The sequence below is a fragment of the Idiotropiscis lumnitzeri genome, chromosome 9, assembly GCF_059441095.1.
Source record: "Idiotropiscis lumnitzeri isolate Australia: NSW breed Sydney's pygmy pipehorse chromosome 9, RoL_Ilum_1.0, whole genome shotgun sequence".
In the NCBI taxonomy this organism is placed as follows: Eukaryota; Metazoa; Chordata; class Actinopteri; order Syngnathiformes; family Syngnathidae; genus Idiotropiscis; species Idiotropiscis lumnitzeri.
This window is the reverse complement of record NC_142399.1, coordinates 15,356,059-15,373,809: the sequence shown is the minus strand read 5'-3', so window position 1 is coordinate 15,373,809 and position 17,751 is coordinate 15,356,059. Positions and strand designations below refer to the sequence as shown.

Below are 17,751 nucleotides of genomic sequence, written 5' to 3'. Positions count from 1 at the left end.
CATGACCCTGAAAAAGGTGCCAATCCAGGATCTTCTTACACTTGTATTGGGCAGTGCAACCCAAAATTCATACCACTTAATTTAAATGAATTGAATAAGGAAAAGGAAATACAGAGAAGTGTACAGAGAGACTTCCTGCTTCCAACATTGGATGCATCGGTTGAATCTCAGTGGAGGTTTTTGACCAATAATTGCTGCATTAGTTGAGAATGTGGGATACTGATAATGAAATGACCTCCCACTGTGCGCTTCTCTGTGCTGAAGCTGAAAGCTGGAGCTGCAGGATGTGACAGGTCAGTCTATTACTGCACTTCCAGGGGCACACCCTCTTCAAATCGGAGTGTCCCTGCTGTGACTGAAATGAACTTGCCATCCAGAGAGCAGTGTGTGAGGTGGGACCAGCGCCAAGTGGTCTTATTTATGAGCAAGGTGAGTGATAAGAGCACAATTATGAAGTATCTTGAGAGTGCTGATGGATGCCAAGAAAGCACGTTGACCTATTTCCTCTGTAAATCAGGTTCTTCTGTATTACAGCATCTGAAGTGATCAGAATTTAAAAGATTAACAGATTGCAAGATTGCAAACACAATTGAGATCATTTGAGGTGATTTGTAAAACAAAATGTCAACATAAAAATTAAATACAGTGGTTAACTGTTAGGCTATTAGTCATAAAAAGGAATCGAGACCACCCTCCATCCTATAAGTGTCCTAATACAGACTCTTTGGATTTCTCTTTGAGAAAAAAAATTAAGAGCTGTACACGCATTTTGAGAAATCCCAAATTAATCAAGCATAATTTTCAACCCCCAAATTATTTTTTAAATATGCAAGTGAATATAGATTAGAATTTAATGTCATTTGACATTTTAATCAAGAAATACTTTGCTTTGCTTTATTTTTCTGTTGTTTTTTTGTGTGTGTAAATCTGTGAATTTGCAAACTCAAGGTAAAAAATACTAATTTTAAAGTGTATAAGAATCAACCGTTTTTTTTTTTAATTTTGACATATTTGGATAATAACCACTACAGAAATGTAAACAAATATATATTTCTGCAATCATAATGCTGTTAAGTGAGCAGTATGCCACGGCTCTGCTCACTTAACAAAATTATGATTTCAGAAATATATATTTGTTTACATTTCTGTAATGGTTATTATCCAAATATGTAAAAACTTTTACATTGGCTGGTGGTCGCACGCATTTGTTAAGCGCTCAATGTTTATTGTCTCGAGAACAATATGCAAGACTGCGCTGCAACTGTCAACAGTCTGAGAATAAGAGGACAGAGATTCATGATGAGTACTGGAGCACTCAGTTGTTGTTTGCTTATTCGTTTGTTTGTTTCAACTTGACTATAACGATTCATTATTTCTTCATGTTTTAATCTTCTGAGGGTCATATCCGGCTTGAAGCTATGCCGTTTGTCATTCTAATTACTTCCAAATAGTCAAATCCGAGCAAGCAACGGGATTATGCTATAACAACAGCACAATGATTACATACAAAGAGACTGTTTGTCAAAAATGATTAACAGGCAATTTGGGATGCGGTACGATCCAGTGCAACATTTTGCATTCGTCTTTCAGAATTACCTACAGTATTCCAAGTTGAGTTGTTCATTTTACATTTTAAATATACTGTAAACAAGACCATTGTGATTTCTGCGAAATGACGTAAAAAGCTATTCAGTTGCCTTACTTCTCTCTTTGTCCTGGAGGATGTAATCAGTTGCCATTGTTCACTTCTGCTTCCACTTTCACTATTTTGTCTCTATTGACCAAACTGTATGCAAGAGGTGACAAATGTACACTCGGGCCAGATCAGGCCCGCAAATGGGTTTTATTCAGCACACAAGTAGGCCTGGTCTCTATATTTATTACATGTAACTTTACCATAACCTTTATGGTAAATATATGTTTAATTATATTTGTTGGTATGATCATTCTGGAGACGGGCCACTCAAAACAGAGACATTTTTTAATTTTTCAAGCAAGGCTGGATGTCACTATTTTACACGCAACCTAAAGTTACGGTTTGTCTAAAAAAACAAATGAATACATGAAAATCTAGTGCAACATGACTCAAACATAAAAGTGTTATATATGGCGCACATTGTACTGCTGGTAAAGCAAACGCATTACAAAGATTAACATCCTTATGACCCCTTAATCAAATGCATTGCACCACCAATACATTCTGGGAACTATTGGTATTCAAAATAGATAAATATCATATGACATGACGGGACTAAAAAAATGAATCCAAAAGAAATAAATCAAGGATGCATTTCTGTATTGAAAGCACGTGCTTTGGCATTGGCATAAAAGTAAGCTTTATGGAAATTGATTGTGAAATGAGCAAGTTATGACCTATTTAAAGACATACCTCTTATTAAAAAAGACATTACAAATATTTTCATTGTTTTCTCAGTGGGGAAACACCATTTGAGATGTTTTGAGTTATGATCTTGGTCACCGAACAAATGAAACTTGTATCTCAAGACGCCACTTTACTGTTAAATTATTAACTCACTGACAACACTATTCAAAGTGAGCCTTATTTTATGTGTGTCTGTGTGTTAAGTGAATTTACAATGAGGCTCCTTGTGAAAAATCGTGTACTTATATGTGAATTGTCAATCATGTTTCCATAGAATAAGGCATTGTATTTGTTCAAGTACCAAAAGTATGTATAGTGAGAGTGATTTTCCCAAAGAATGTCAAAATTCAATAGAATATAATTGTGTGCAAACACAATATGATTATGGTTTTGATTATTATGATTGATATGATTATGATTTATGATTATTATTAAAATTGGATGCAAAAACTTTGACCACTTCAGCAGTTTGAAATGAGCACAAAATAGTTTTGAGTCATTTTTTATTTTTTTATTGAAACAAGTGGTCATTGTGACGATCAATTTGCTGTACTGGGATGACCATCCATTCCGTTTCTAAGGTAATTGTCACAGGCTGGATCTGGAACATATCCCTGCCAACTTGGTGAGAGACAGCGCACCGAATGGGGTGGTCACCAGCCAATCACATTGTACATGACAAACAACCATCAAATCACACATTCACACCTATGCACAATTTTGAATTTTCGACTATCAACTATCATGCAAGTTTGTGGAATGTTTCGTGGAGACAAACTGCAGGACAACCATAGCCAAGTTTCAAACCTAGAACTCAGATTTGTGTCACAGACATGCTAACTTAAAAGCGACCATGGGTGCCTGATGGGATAACATTCTTTTACAAACAAAACACAACATTTAACTTTATATCTTGTAAAATATTTAATGGGCTGATGCTTTTGCTACCACTGACATTCTTCAGCTACAAACATCCCATCGTTGAATTTGCGTTATTACAACTTGTTAAACTAAGCTTGTAAACTGGGTTATTATTTCCACCAAATCAAACCAAGTTGTAGTAATCGCATGACGTTGAGGACACCAAAACAGCTTAACGGTTATTGTTTCTCCTGCTCGAACAATTTTGATAGCCAATAACATGAGGGGATTTTAAATTGACTTAGGCGCAAAGGTGAGTGTTTTTTATTTTAATTGCAATGAGTTTTATTGCCGATGAAAAAGTAAGGCAGGATATGTTGTTTTGTTAGTCAGCAGCATCACACAAAACTGCATTACAGATATCCAGTACACGAGTAACATTAGATTACTAAGATCACTAATATCAATTTTTAAGATGTAAAAGACCCATGACGAGAAAAAAGTTAGCTAGTGTATTCTTACGCCTCTTATTATGTGTGTAGCACAAAACACCTGTACACCGAAAATCCTGAGTCTTCGTTCTTCCACTTCCTCATTTTTTGACCGCACACAATTTTTACGATCAGATAGAATGAACGTGACCATTGACCATTTTCCTAATAAATCGGGGAAGAAAAAATGAATTTTAACATATCAAGACATAAAATTATTCAACAGCCTTTGATCACAAGGGCACCGGCTAAAAACAAAGGTGTGCAACCTTGTTACAGCTCTCCCCAGAATGCATTGCAACGTACACAACAATGTTGACGTATATCATACGCAAATAAAGTTTTTACAAAAATGTATTTAATCCGAAATCATTTTGGATAAAATGAAAAAATGGGTACACACATTGCGACATTGGGGCCAAAAGTGACAATTTTATTCCCTTTACGATCATAGCCAACAAATCCAATCTAATCATGAATAGAGGACAAAATTGTGTTGAGTCCACAATGCACAATAAAACAAAAATGAGACATGTTTCAACCGCAATTCAGTTACCAGATAGGCTAACAGTTATCGTAACATTTTCTATTTCTTCTTCTACTACTTTTTTTTCTTTCTATTTTCCAAGGAGTCTGTTTTCGCTGTGGCACCCTGCTGCCTCTCACAGGCCAGTCTTGGTACTACAAAACAGTTCTGGTTTAGGAGGGAAAAACATATTCTTTGTGGAGAGATTGTTTTGGGTCTGGCGTGGTTTGGTGTGTGTCATCCCAAGTTCACCACACACTATGATCAGAGCAACAGGCACATTCTGCTTTTTTTTTTTCTCAGGGGAAGGGTGACCTACATATATGGTATGTTAAAAACCATGTGTACCCTACTTCGAGGTAGAAAATAATACAAAGGCAAGAGGAACAGAACACTTAAATAACACGGAAACAGACTCACTACAGCACGGGGAACTACATACATTGAAACTAACATAACACAAGTAAAGAGGCCACAAGGTTGGAAGGAGATCCAATTCCTCCCTCTATCCAGTTTAAAGTTCTTCTCCAAACCGTCAAACGTTTCATCGCCAATCACCCTGAGTTCAACCTCCTCTGATTTAAACATTCATTTGCAACCAACAGTACATAACCTCCGTGGGAAAGCTTTCTCTATTGCTGCTACTTCCCTTTGGAACACACTTCCACACTACATGCACTACTGCACTTTAAAATTACTGCTCAAATCCCACCCGGTCACACTCACTTTCAAATGTCCATGACATTTTGAATATTTGATTGCTGTGTAATTTGAAAAGTGTCACATTACATAAATAAAATGTATTATAATAAGAGGTAATATTATTAATCAAGGGGAAAACCGTAAACTAAACTTGAATACAAAGTTTAAAAAAAATGACTTTGAATATATATGTTTTTTCTCGAACATTGAGACAAAAGTCTAAAACCTAACCCATAGCATTTTGCAATTCATCTTTTCTTCTGGCAAAGCAACATTAAACCGTAAGAAAGTATATGAACCTCAAAACAAAACTAGATCACAAAATTGGAAGAAATGTGAATTGGTAAATTGTTATTGGAGGTGCTAATGGTTTCATTCACCATGAAACAGATTCTATTTTGATAATATTCACATATCCCTCTTTAAAAAAGAGAAGTCATGCTTAAAAGAGCTGCTCGAGAACAGCTGGCAAGTTATTAAGATTTGAAAGTGGCTCCACACAGGGCTTCCAATGTGCAATACAAAGGAGAGATAGACTGCAGCTCGGAGAGAAGTTGTGTCTCATTTGAACAAGCACAGACACTCCTATAAATAATTCAACATTGGGACGGTGCCTAAGTATCCACCGGGGTGGATTATTTGATATTTTATTCTGTGTCAGAAGGCAAAATCTGATTTATACAGACACATTTTCCCCACTGTAAGTCGCATGATGATGAAGTGTGGGGTCAAGGGTCATTTTCTTTGAAGGAGGTAAAGCCTTTCATATTAAGCAATCTCACTCTCTGATTTACAAATGATTAAATCACAAGACTCTTTAAAGGGCATTCACAGTGCGCTTATTTGGGGGGCTGTCTGTTACCTGGAGGTTCCTTCTGTCAAAAAAAGGTGATGATGGGGGCTTTAAGAGCATTCATGAGGTGTTCTATGCAATTGTAAACAGATGATCTTGACAGAACGTCACTGTTCTTGTTGTTTTATGAAATACCTATCCATTAAATTTAATAACCACCTATATGTAATGCATGAATGTGTTTCTTTGATTTTGTTTGTTTGTATAGCATTTTACTGTCACAGAGTTCCATAACATTAGGATGATTTTAAAACAAAGAGAAAGAGAGAGCGAGAGAGTTGGAGCAAAGAATGACCTGGAGCAATGAATTATGAATGAAGAAGGGAATACATAATTTAGTTGGTATTGTTGCATATTTTATGGTAATCGTTTTCCTTTCATTTACAATTACCTTGCTGCTCCAAAGAAATAGATAGACAAAAAAAAATTACCACAAATTTTTTTTTTTTCATTTATTGTTGATGATGACATAGTATCTCAGTGGTCTAGAGGTTAACGTGCCTGTCTCAGAGTCAAAACGGATTCCAATCTCACCGTGGATCTTTCTATGTGTAGTTTGTATTTCTCTTCCACCCACATTGCAAATACACCCATGAAGTGTCAAAACTTACCATCTGTGTGAATGTGAGACTACAGTAGATGTTTGTTTGTCTACACATGCCCTGTGATTGACTATCAACCACTCCAGGGTCCCTTTCACCAGGTCTGCTGGATAAGTTCTAACTCACCTGTGACCCCGAACAGGAAAAACAATAGAAAATCAATATATGAATGCATACTAATGTGGAACTTTAAATACAGGTCTGTATATTTAATTGGCCTGCAGACACCATGTGACAATGACGACTTTGTTATTCAGATGTTTTCATTTGTATATCTATCATGTACATTTATAACTTTTCTACATTTATACTACATTAATACTACATTTATACTTAACTATAAGAGAACTATACAGAGTCAAGTATAGCACAACTCACGGGCACCTCTTTCTGCAATGCTGCTCATTGTATGTTGTCGTTATCACACTGTTAGTGCTACAGTGCTTCTTATGAAAATATGAAAGTAAATGTGCGCCCCAGAAATGCTCTAAAGTGACCCCAGTGTCACCTCTAAATGTCGGATAAAGAAGAAAATTGCAATGAAGGCAGAGGACATTAATAAAATGATGAAGTGAAATACTGCCATCCACTGTTTATAAATAGGCTGACATGTGCAATTACAAAGACCACTTATCAGATCTTGATTCTGCTGATCTCTGTTGTTGGAACAGAACATGTCAGATGGCAACATGAGCAAGTTCAGCCCGCTCCATCGACCGTAAGTAACATCCATCTTATTGCTTACTCACTCATATAAATGTCAAAACATCTTTTGTCATTCTAAGTTTGAGTAAAGGACTTTCCAATACCAGATTGTCATTGTCGTTTAAAGCAGTTCTAAAATTATTATCATGACTGCATATTTACAGCTGATGAGAGATTCCAAACCATTGCATTTCCTTTATTTACATTGTTTCTTTCATTTATTTTTTCGCTTGAATTCCAAATTCATGTTTTTTTTTAACAATATGACATTGCAAGCAATTGATGAATTTAAAATGTACGACCTACAGTAGTGTACCCATAAATATTAGGCTGCAATGTAAATTAGAAATCATATAGTTTTTAAGGCAAGACTTGGTTAAGAAGATACTGAATGACGAAAATAATATTAACAGTCATTCGAATTTAAGAACCAGCCAATAAAATTGTTTTTTTTGGTTGTTGTTTTTTTATTAAGTTATTGAGGTCAGTCGCTGATCGGTTCCCACTCAGTGACGGTGTCTGCGTTTACCCTGTGACTGGCTGGCGACCAGTTCAGGGTGTAGTGCGTCTTTTGCCAGTCTGCTGTGATAGGCTCCAGCAACCCCCGAAATTCCATAGACAGTTTCTATTTTATGGCTCCAAAGGGAAAAGAGATAAAATAGCAATGTTGGAAATTATTACATTGGAAAAAATCTAAAAACTAACAAAGACACACACGCACACATCAAAAATTCATATGAGGCGCACGTCTGAATCTGATACACGTTTTTTTTTTTAATTTGCCAGTTATTCATGTGAGCAAATGCACTGTAACATTTGACTGAAAAGTGTGTTTTGTTGTCCATCGAACAGTAAATAGCACTGAATATCTACGCACGTTTTCAGATGGGTTGGGACTCTGACATGTACATGCATACTAATGAAAGGTGTAAGCAACACGAAAGCCACCAAGCTGTCTACAAGTGGAAGCAAGCAATTTTGAAGCTGGGCATTCAATACGACCCACTACAAAAACATTAGTCATCATAAATACGACCATTTGGAATGTCCGGAAGAAGAAAGAAGTCACTTTGTGTGCTAAGTAACAAGTGTAATAGGAAAACAACAGCTATTAATGACTGAAACTTTATGAGGGCTGTAAAGAAAAAAAAACAATTAGTGGAATCAGAAACAAGCCACTGTTCACCGAGGACTTAATGAACTGAAGTACAAATGCTACACAAAACTATGCAAAGCACTCATTAGCAAGAAGTGCAATGGACTGATGAAACAAAGATTAATCTTTGCAGAGATGATGGAAATAAAGGCTGCAGTGTGGGGAAATAAAGACCTTTTTAATTGTATTATTTAATACTGTTTAACTGTTAATTATCCAGGTGAGGGTCATCTCATGACTTGCATGGCTTCAGAGATGTCAAGGTATGGGCGGGGCCTCCCTGTCCTAGATTAAACGAAATAAAATTAAACACAATGATGAATACATTATTTTCCATTTTTGTGATCTGGACCGTGCTTTATATTGATTTACTTTTTCAATCCAATCATGCCAATGATTTCATCATTGCGCAGTTCCTGTTCAAATCCATGAGCGAGAAGGTAACCAAGGCATTGCACTGTGACCCTCTAGCGGCTGCATACATATGAATTGGCGATACCGGCAGCCTTTACAACTATAACTATTGTAATTATACTACAACAATTATTGTTTAAAAGGGACCTGCGAACAAAAAAAATGCATTTTGAAGGCGCAAACATTTTGCATTGTTGTTATTTTTAGCAAAAAAATAAAAAAGTTCATAATTTAGTGGGCCACGTTAAATGATGTGGCAGGCCAGAACTGGCCCATGGGCCACGGGTTTGACACCTGTGCTGTAGAGGAAGCCTCGGCTGGTTGAGGACGTGCAGACCATCTTGAAGGAAATCTCTTCCATTCACTTGTATTTCAGGTAACTGTGTTTGACATGCAATTAGGATAAAAGACACATTGCTAATTTTTTAATCGAGACTTTCCGAACATAATGGTGAGAGAAAATATATTTAATTTTAAATAAGCTAATCTTTTATTTGAGTTCATATTTTTACGGTATTTCGGACTCCAGAGGAGGCGGTGCCTCACCAGTCATGAATGTCTCTGGCTTGGACTTGTATGGCTTTTTTTGGGAAGTGTTCATTAATTTTCATTGAAAATGTAAATATTCATAACACAAACACATTTAAGAGAGCTACAAAATGAACGATACAGAAACATTGTGTGAGGCTATTTCAAGAAATGTCAAATTGATTGGGAGATCCTTTCAACAAGATAATGACACACAGCAAACCCACCAACGCAACAAAGGAGATCATCAGGGTGCAGTTTTATATGTGATTTTCGTAACAACAAAAAAAAATGGGTTTTGCGAATACCCGAAAATGAATTTGGAAAGATTGATCTTGTGTCTCATATTCATCTTGTCAAAGGTGTTTTTCACTTTACACAACAATAAAAGAAGATAGTCCAATATTAAAACCATTTAACAAAGTAACCAAGTTTTTCATCTTCCATAAATATACAAGTCATCGTGTATCTCATTCACCTCCCTAAATCAGCCCCTAGACTGAATAGTGAATAAATGTTGACCGATTGTAAATCATTAAACCATGAATTGCTTTTGAATATCTTCTGACCCTATTTGGAGTCTAACTCAAAAGTTTATTTTTTTCTCTTTTTATTAACAAAATAAACTACTACATTAAATTGAAATAGTTTTCCATGAGAGAGTCTAAAAATACATTGGTTTAACATGCACACCTTCAGATGTGTTCATTGCAATAGTGCAAAATAAGTCTTTCAGGAAGTGAAATAACAACTTTTACCAACACCAGACAGTCCCACATGCACCTGCTGCGATGCAAGAGTTTTGTTGAAAACTGTGGTCACCCTAATCAACATTTGTGTGTGTGTGTTGTGTGTGTATGTTTGTGTGTGTTAGTGTAAATGTGTGAGTGATCAAGGAGTAGAAAAGCGAAGTGATTCTTTTTTCTTTTTTTTCGCCAACCTTTATAAATTCTAACGTCTCTGTGACGAAGGTGTGACTTAGACCTAGAGTAAAGTATGATATAAATAACACTTAAATATGGAGTGACTATAAACATGGATGTTTTAAGTAAACTCGCAGCTTCTGCTACAGCAAAGATTCGGTAAGCTGTGCAAATCTTTTCCACCGTGTGAATGATGACAAGACTTTTATTTTGGCATTAATAGGAATGTGTTGCAGCTGTTATCGCAAACACCAAAAGGACAACTTACTGTGCTTTTGTCATTCTGGAAAACTTACAAAAAGGAACACCCCATTCAACCCTTAGCCCATTCATGTTTTCACTGCAGGTTCTCAGTGACCAAGAAAGTTCATCTTTTTTCTAGGCAACTTCAAAAGATTGCTCAGGACATCCAGAAGAATGACGCCAGTTACCTGAATAAGTTTAGAAGGTACGTTTATCTTTCTTATACATTTTTTTTAACCTTTATATTCTGCCCAGGTCAAATAGGACACGTCTTGGTACTAGACAGCAACAAAGTTAATGCACACTTACGCTGTTCTAAAATGGATTTTAGCTCTCCCAATTTTTATTAAATCACAAAAAAATGAGTGCATGGCGGGACTCTTCAAACTGTCCATGTCATAAACATGAGTATTTCTTACGGAACAGTGGTAACAGTATTCAAGTAAGAGTCCACTTGAAACAGTCAGAGAATTGTCCGTGTTTCTCTACTTCTTCACACGTGAGTGCAAAATATGCCCCTGTTGAAGGGTCGTGACAGAATCTCAAAGCTTAAAGTGTCCAAATCGTGTATCTGCGTATTTATCTGGGTCTGCGGTGACGGTTTGCACAGTGGAGTTTGAAACAGTCAAGAGAACTATGTGCTTCAACAGCATTTGCTCAGATTCACACAGAAATGTGCCCCTATTGGTCGTTGGAGGATCAAGGGGATATCTCGAAATAGTGAGAGTAAAACAGCTTAAGAATGATCACATATAATAAGCATCAGGAACAGAAGTCATAGAAATCATAGAGATGCCTTGACACTGGCGTGAGATCTACATCTGCAAAAACAAGGACCTGCAATTTAGCATCGATTTACTTCATAAAAAAATTATGAAATGAGAGTCACTCAATAAGCAAATGACTGACGTTATGGCACACAGACATGCTGTATACAGTCCAATAGGTTCTTGATTTTAAAAAAAGTGCTGATTTAAAACTTGGAAAAGACCCTTTCTCTTTTCTATGAAACATGATTCGTGGTTAATCAGCTATAGTTATCAATGTCAGACAGATTTGCAGTTCAACACAGTTTCACAGTAATTCCACAGGAAAGACTATGAAGCCAAAAATATCTCCAACAGATGGCCTCTGTCTCACTTACTGTACTTTTTCTGATATGAATCCCCTTGAAGGATAGAAATCACTCTGAGTTGTACTGTTTCTTCCTTCTAACAGTTTTAGACGCTACATTGGTTTTGAATGCTTAAACTGGATGGATGGATGGATGGATGTGTGCTGGGGTGGATAAAATGTCAAATGACTTTTGCTCCAATAACACTCTGTTCGTGTTGTCGTACTTTGTGTCAGATTGAAAAGCAAAGCAGTTCCAGAGGTACCTGTGAGAGACTACAGAGGTAAGACCTCAATGAAACGGTTTGAATGAAGGCGGTCAGGTTCCCACTCTTTATTGTCATTTGAGACAGTTTTGTCGTTAATTTTACCCTTATTATTTTACCTATCACGACAATCCACAAAGTATAAAATTTTGCCTGAAGCTAAATTCACGACTGGTCAATATTCTGATATGTCATTATTGTCAGTATACACAGTACAAGGTTCGAAATAAGGGAGGGAGCATTCAACTATATATATATATATCCGTTGTCCCCCCCCCCCTAAAAATGTCAGCCAAACACACGTCTGTCAGTGATGGACTGTCAGTCCGCCACTGACCGAGACGGTTAGTGACGACGCTTACACTGATGGCCGAAAATCCACTTAGTCCGTCATTTGTTAAAAGTGTCCCGTCAATCTTCTGGAAAATGGGTGACCATCATTGATGGACTGACGGACCCGTCCCTCTGTCAGATGGAATGCCCATCTCTGTATATAAGTGCTGAGATTGATTTGAAGAACTAATAAGGAGTTTTTCTTCAAATTATAATATGGTGATTGCAGAGGAAGACATTGAGGGTCCAGAAGATTCGTCTGATTCGGATTATGTAAGTTTGAAAATAAATAAATAAATATATATAGCAAAATTATTTTCTCAGTTCTCCAGTTTTCTCTAATGTGGCACGCATCCCAATGCATGTTGTCTCCAGGATAATGACATGTATCAAAATCCACAAGAGCATGATACCAACTATGAGCCACCTCCCAGCAACAAAGTGTTTACCAGGACCTCTTCTTCATCCTTCCAAACGGGCGACTATCTTGGTCAGTGTGCCAGTCCCTGTCACTGGTCGTGAACATATCAAGGCCAAATCCTTTGTGCTGATGCATTCACAATTTAAACCTGATATGATTCATTTTGTATAACATTGATAGTTTCTCATTTTTTCTATACCTTGTATGTCATCACTCTAATATAGCAAGTTGAATCAGGTGCTTTGTGTGGCGTTTTTAAATAGAAACACTGTCAAACCAGCACCTCGGGGGGATTCAGAAGAGAGCATTATGCAAATGCTGATGCTCTGCTTCTCCATTCCAGACAGCTGTCATAATGAGCCAAACCTGGAACGCATAAAGGCCTTCAAAGAATCACGACAAATGCCCCCGCAACCCATACATATGGACAGTAATGATGTAAGATGAAGTACAAGACACAAGCATGGAGAAATTCTCTTTGTCCATTCAAGCTATCTTGTAGATGAGCAAACACTTCCCACTGAGTGTGCACAACAATTTATTTTTAAATGTCTTGTCTTTGTGGCTCTACAGATAGACTACATAAGTCCGGATGGCAGTAATGAGGATGACAACTATGTAGAACCTGCAGACAACCCCATTGCTAGTAAGCAACACTTCAGAATAAAAGTAGGATAAATGTAAAACTTGTGAATGGCAAAAATGGCAACGTTAACAAAAATGCTAAGAATATATGATTTTCCATATCTCTACTGTATAATAATTTGAAATGGTTCAGCATGTCACAACTAACTTTACCAAAGTGTCAACCAAGTCGGTGAAACATCCATCCATCCATTCTCCTCACAAGGGTCGCAAGGGCGCTGTAGCCTATCTCAGCTGTTTTCAGTCAGTAGGCAGACCTGTGCTCTTCAGCACTGTGATGTCATTTTCAATCAACAGCAAGTGAGAAAATGGCTGCCCCCTAAAATGTGGAAAAACGTGTGAATTTCGCTTCTTAATTGATATTCCACAAACGCAATATTCATCAAAATGCTGTGTTTAGACTAGTGGGGGCGCATAGAACATATTATTGTAAAGAACATTTTTTGACTTGACTTCCCGTTTAAGTGTCAAACGGTTAAATTATCGCAGATTCGCCCTAATGCTTCCCACTTTTTACAGCAAACAAATATACTTGTCGTCACACATTTAAAAAGAAGTTACCAGTGTAAATAATAAAACGTGACAAAAAAGAAAACTGATGGTGCAGTTTTATTGCTGTTAATTCACGTAAGTTCCTGTGTACATTCTGCTTCTTCAATTTTCACATTCTTACCCTTGTTGAAGCTGACCCTTTTTTTGGAATACATATGTGAATCATAAATGAAAAAGGGAAGTACGCTGCACTGAAAATAATGATGTACGTTGATTTGTTTCCCCCAATTAAACATTTGTAAAACCCTTAAATGTGTTTAAAAATATAAGAAACGAAATTAAATGTAAAGACATTTAATAGTGAACTGAAACACAAATTATGTATTTTTTCCAGATTTTTATGAAGTTCCAGACCAAGAGGTGGGCTTTAATTTTCATTTACATGTGTACGTGTAACAACAATAAATATTGGCTCACTCAATATATTTATGCGCTCTTTTCAGGGATGTATGTCAGGGCATGTTTCAGAGAACAGGTAAACCTTATATTCTTACCTCTGACTCCATTTGAGTGTGAAATTAGCCATGAGGTTGACCTTACAGTGCCAAAATAAAATAAACAAGCGAAACAACGGCCCAAATAACAGCATGCATACGTGTTTCACTATTCTGACTTTGTTTTCAGAGTACAAATGATGAGATCCCCTTGTGCTGTAAGTGTAAGTATTAACAAATGAGCAAGCTCAGTAAAAATGTATTGAAAGCTGAATTGTGCGCGTGCGTGTGTGTCGGTGTGCGTGTGTGGGTGTGTGTGTGTGTGTGTGTGCGAGATCATCCAGGAGCAGCAGATCGAAAGTGACTCGTCATATGAAGTGTGGGATCATGACAACAGTGGGTATCAAGTGGAAGAAGAATTAATTATCTATAATTTTAGTGAGACCCTTTATAAAGTACGGTAATTTATCATGATGTGCCACCTAGAGGATGGCTCGTGTAGCAACAAAAATAACTTGATGCTTAACACTTTCCTAAAGCAAGCAGATCATGTGAACTCATTATTGTGGTTTCCTTTTATGTCAATGATCAACCCGCAGAGCCTCCAAAACCTTTGCCGAGAGGGTAAGTAAGACACAATTTCTACTACTTTCACATGACATTCCATGGTCGGTTAAATGATGGAGGCCTGTTTTCATCTTATCAGGTCACCAAAACCTCACTTTTGGCCGGTATGTTCAGTCAATCAATACGTTGCATTCCTTTGAGATTACTTGCTTGTGCCTTTTGTTGTCCATTTCTGAAATGACATATATGGCTCTTTTTTCAGATGCAGGGTGTAAAGCAGAGAGACTTTGAGCGTAAGTATTTGATTTTGACCAGCCAAATTGCAAAAGATATTAGCAGACAGGTTTTTTAATTATATATTATTAAACAAATTACATTTTAAAACGTTTCAAATATGAGCAGATTCTTGCTCCTGGATTTTTTTTTAATACGTGTGTGTGCATGTGTGTGATGCTGCCACAGAATGTTTTCCACTAGAGCCAAATAGGAAAAATTATCATATAGAACCTAAAATTTAACTTCATGTACCTGATGAAAAAACGCTCAATAAAAACAATATAAAAATGCGTGTATCAAGAAGAGACTTAATTTTATTATAGAAAATAGGTGCTAACCTAAATATCATGCAGCAGACCCCAGTACAGATGAACTCTCCTTACGTTCATCAGAGATATAATTGATATAGGTTTAAATGATGTAATGGATGCAAATATGAATGGGTTTTTGTCTGGGACTGATGAAAACTGGGGCTTCCTCTATCATTTAAATTGCCCATCGTTGATCTTTACTGTATGTGTTCTGTCCACGGTGTGTGTTTCCTGTCACCCAAAGACAGCTGGAGATTCCAGCTCGCCCGTGACCCCATGAGAAGAAGCAGTATAGAAAATTAATGAATAGATAACACAGTCTGATAGTCTGTGTGGATTATTACAGGACGGACACTACCGATGATTCACCCCAATCGTAAACCACACCCTCCAAAATCTTTCACTATGGACATGAAACGACCAAAGTAAGGCATATGCAGTATTTTGAGTGCAAAAGAAGTGAACTAAATTTCTGGTTATTTCATTGTAACCTGATTTTTGTCTTGACTCTCTTACAGGACACCTGTGCCAAACGTTACCTTCCTCAGTAAGTAAAATTGGGATTTTGTTAGGTTATACATAGTTTGGTGATTTACAAAAAGAGCAGATGTTACCACTTTTACTGTTATTTCCTGGCACTAAAGTTGTCTTTGTGTAACAGAACAAACTGACAGTGATTCTCTTGAAAATGGTGCCACAGACCAAGACAAGGTTGTTGTCTGAGACCCGAAAATGCAGAACGCACAACCTTATCAGTTAAAACTTGCCACTGACTGACTGTTGAATTTCTTCTTTATTTCAGGATGCAGAGGTCCATGACAAACCATGGTTTGCTGGGGAATGTGACCGCAAGACTGCAGAAAAGCTGTTGTTTCACTCAAATGAGGTATGGCTCTTAGCAACGTCACCACTTCTATTGCGTAGTCATTGACACTTGCCTGACCCTGTGTTGGTATCTGCTTCAGGACGGAGCTTTCATGGTGAGGAAGAGTTCCGGACAGGACATAAATCAGCCTTACACATTGGTGGTGTATTATAAAGGCAGAGTGTACAACATCCCAATCCGGTTTGTGCACACACACGCAAGACAGTACGCACTGGGCAGGGAGAAGAAAGGAGAAGAGGTACACTTGTACATTTGGTTTTGTTTCTCTTGTTGTTCCATCACGTCAACTTATACGTTAGATGGTGGCATTTGATCATCCGACATTTTAAATAATGTGTGTTGACACTGAATATTCTAGATATTATAATTTGCTTTATGGAAACTATCAGGTTGATTACTTTTCGATTTAATATAGTGAATTATTGCAGCATTGCAATGCAGTTATGTCACACACACACAAGTGTACACTACACTGGGATGGTCTGGCACAAAAAAAAAAATAATAGTAATAATTAGTCATCGTGCACATGTGCATCTGCACCTGCGAATGCTTGCAAGTCCCTCTGTGACTGAGAAAGGTTAGGGCTAAAGACGTCAGCCCACCGGGTATCTGTCCTAAAAGCCAGATGATCAGTCCAGTCCTGACTGTAAAGTTGGTGGTCAGACTCACAAAAAAAAAAAAAAATGAAGAAATCAAGAGTTTATGAGCCCTGTGATTGGCCAGCAACCAATCCTGGGTTCATCCTACCTCTTGCCCAAAGTCATCTAGGATAAGCTTCAGTTATACAGCAAACCTAATGAGTTCAAGCAGAACAAAAAAATAGATAGATGAAAAGTTCTGAGGATGATTCAAATTCTAACCTCGGAAAAACTAACAAAAGTGTAAGAATTGCATGTGATCATCAAGCACTAAGCAATATACCAAGTGGGGCGAATCAATTAAATTTGTACAAAAATCAATTCATGAAACACAAAACATGAATGCTATAAAAATGTGGCATTGCATAACTACGTGGTTGGCTATAAAATGTCTCACCAGCCAGGAATTTCTTAAAACTGTTTTTTTTTTTTCCTGCTGCAGTATTTTCACAGTGTCTCTCACATCATCGAGAACCACCAGAAGAACCCTCTGGTGTTGATTGACAGCAAGAGTAACAGCAAGGATGCTGCAAGACTGCGTTTTCCTATGAAACCATTCACATCTGGACATCACTGCCATATTTCTGAATTCTAATCCTCGTCCGGAATGCCCACGGGATCAGCACGCCATCCATGTGGCACGAAATTAGCAGACTCAAAAGACTTTTGAACATATTTATTGAGATGCTTTGCAGTGCTCACAGCAGTATTCAAATGAACAAAAAGGCTGAGGAAGTGTTGCTCTAGCAGAAGCAGGATTTTTTTTTTTTTACAGCAATTTACAAGTTGTATTTTTCTTTAAATAAAGCAGAAGCAATACGTAACTCAGTTTCTTTAATCATGTCACCAGGAAAACACAACTTGCACTTATTCTCTGATCAACAAATAATGCTCATGCGTATTGGTTGCAGAACAAAACCA

The 17,751-nt window shown here is 37.2% G+C and overlaps 1 protein-coding gene across 3 annotated transcripts; it reads left to right on the top strand.

Moving 5' to 3' along the window:
* The first annotated feature begins 238 nt into the window (after positions 1 to 238).
* On the top strand, positions 239 to 17,633 carry blnk (B cell linker). 3 transcript variants are annotated; one of them, XM_088304868.1, is made up of 21 exons: positions 239 to 429; positions 7,090 to 7,136; positions 10,527 to 10,592; positions 11,738 to 11,784; positions 12,329 to 12,372; positions 12,475 to 12,589; positions 12,864 to 12,958; positions 13,094 to 13,166; positions 14,052 to 14,077; positions 14,161 to 14,192; positions 14,342 to 14,369; positions 14,496 to 14,547; positions 14,751 to 14,775; positions 14,858 to 14,882; positions 14,981 to 15,011; positions 15,652 to 15,730; positions 15,824 to 15,852; positions 15,967 to 16,016; positions 16,108 to 16,191; positions 16,271 to 16,429; positions 17,273 to 17,633. In XM_088304868.1, exons 1-21 carry the CDS (start codon positions 361 to 363, stop codon positions 17,423 to 17,425), a joined length of 1,329 nt encoding a protein of 442 aa, XP_088160994.1. In that variant the 5' UTR covers positions 239 to 360; the 3' UTR covers positions 17,426 to 17,633. The 3 variants fall into 3 exon arrangements, with proteins under 3 accessions (XP_088160994.1, XP_088160993.1, XP_088160995.1); XM_088304867.1 differs by having other exon boundaries at positions 14,342 to 14,375; XM_088304869.1 differs by lacking the exons at positions 239 to 429; positions 7,090 to 7,136 and adding an exon at positions 10,170 to 10,303 and having other exon boundaries at positions 14,342 to 14,375.
* Positions 17,634 to 17,751: the final 118 nt, after the last annotated feature.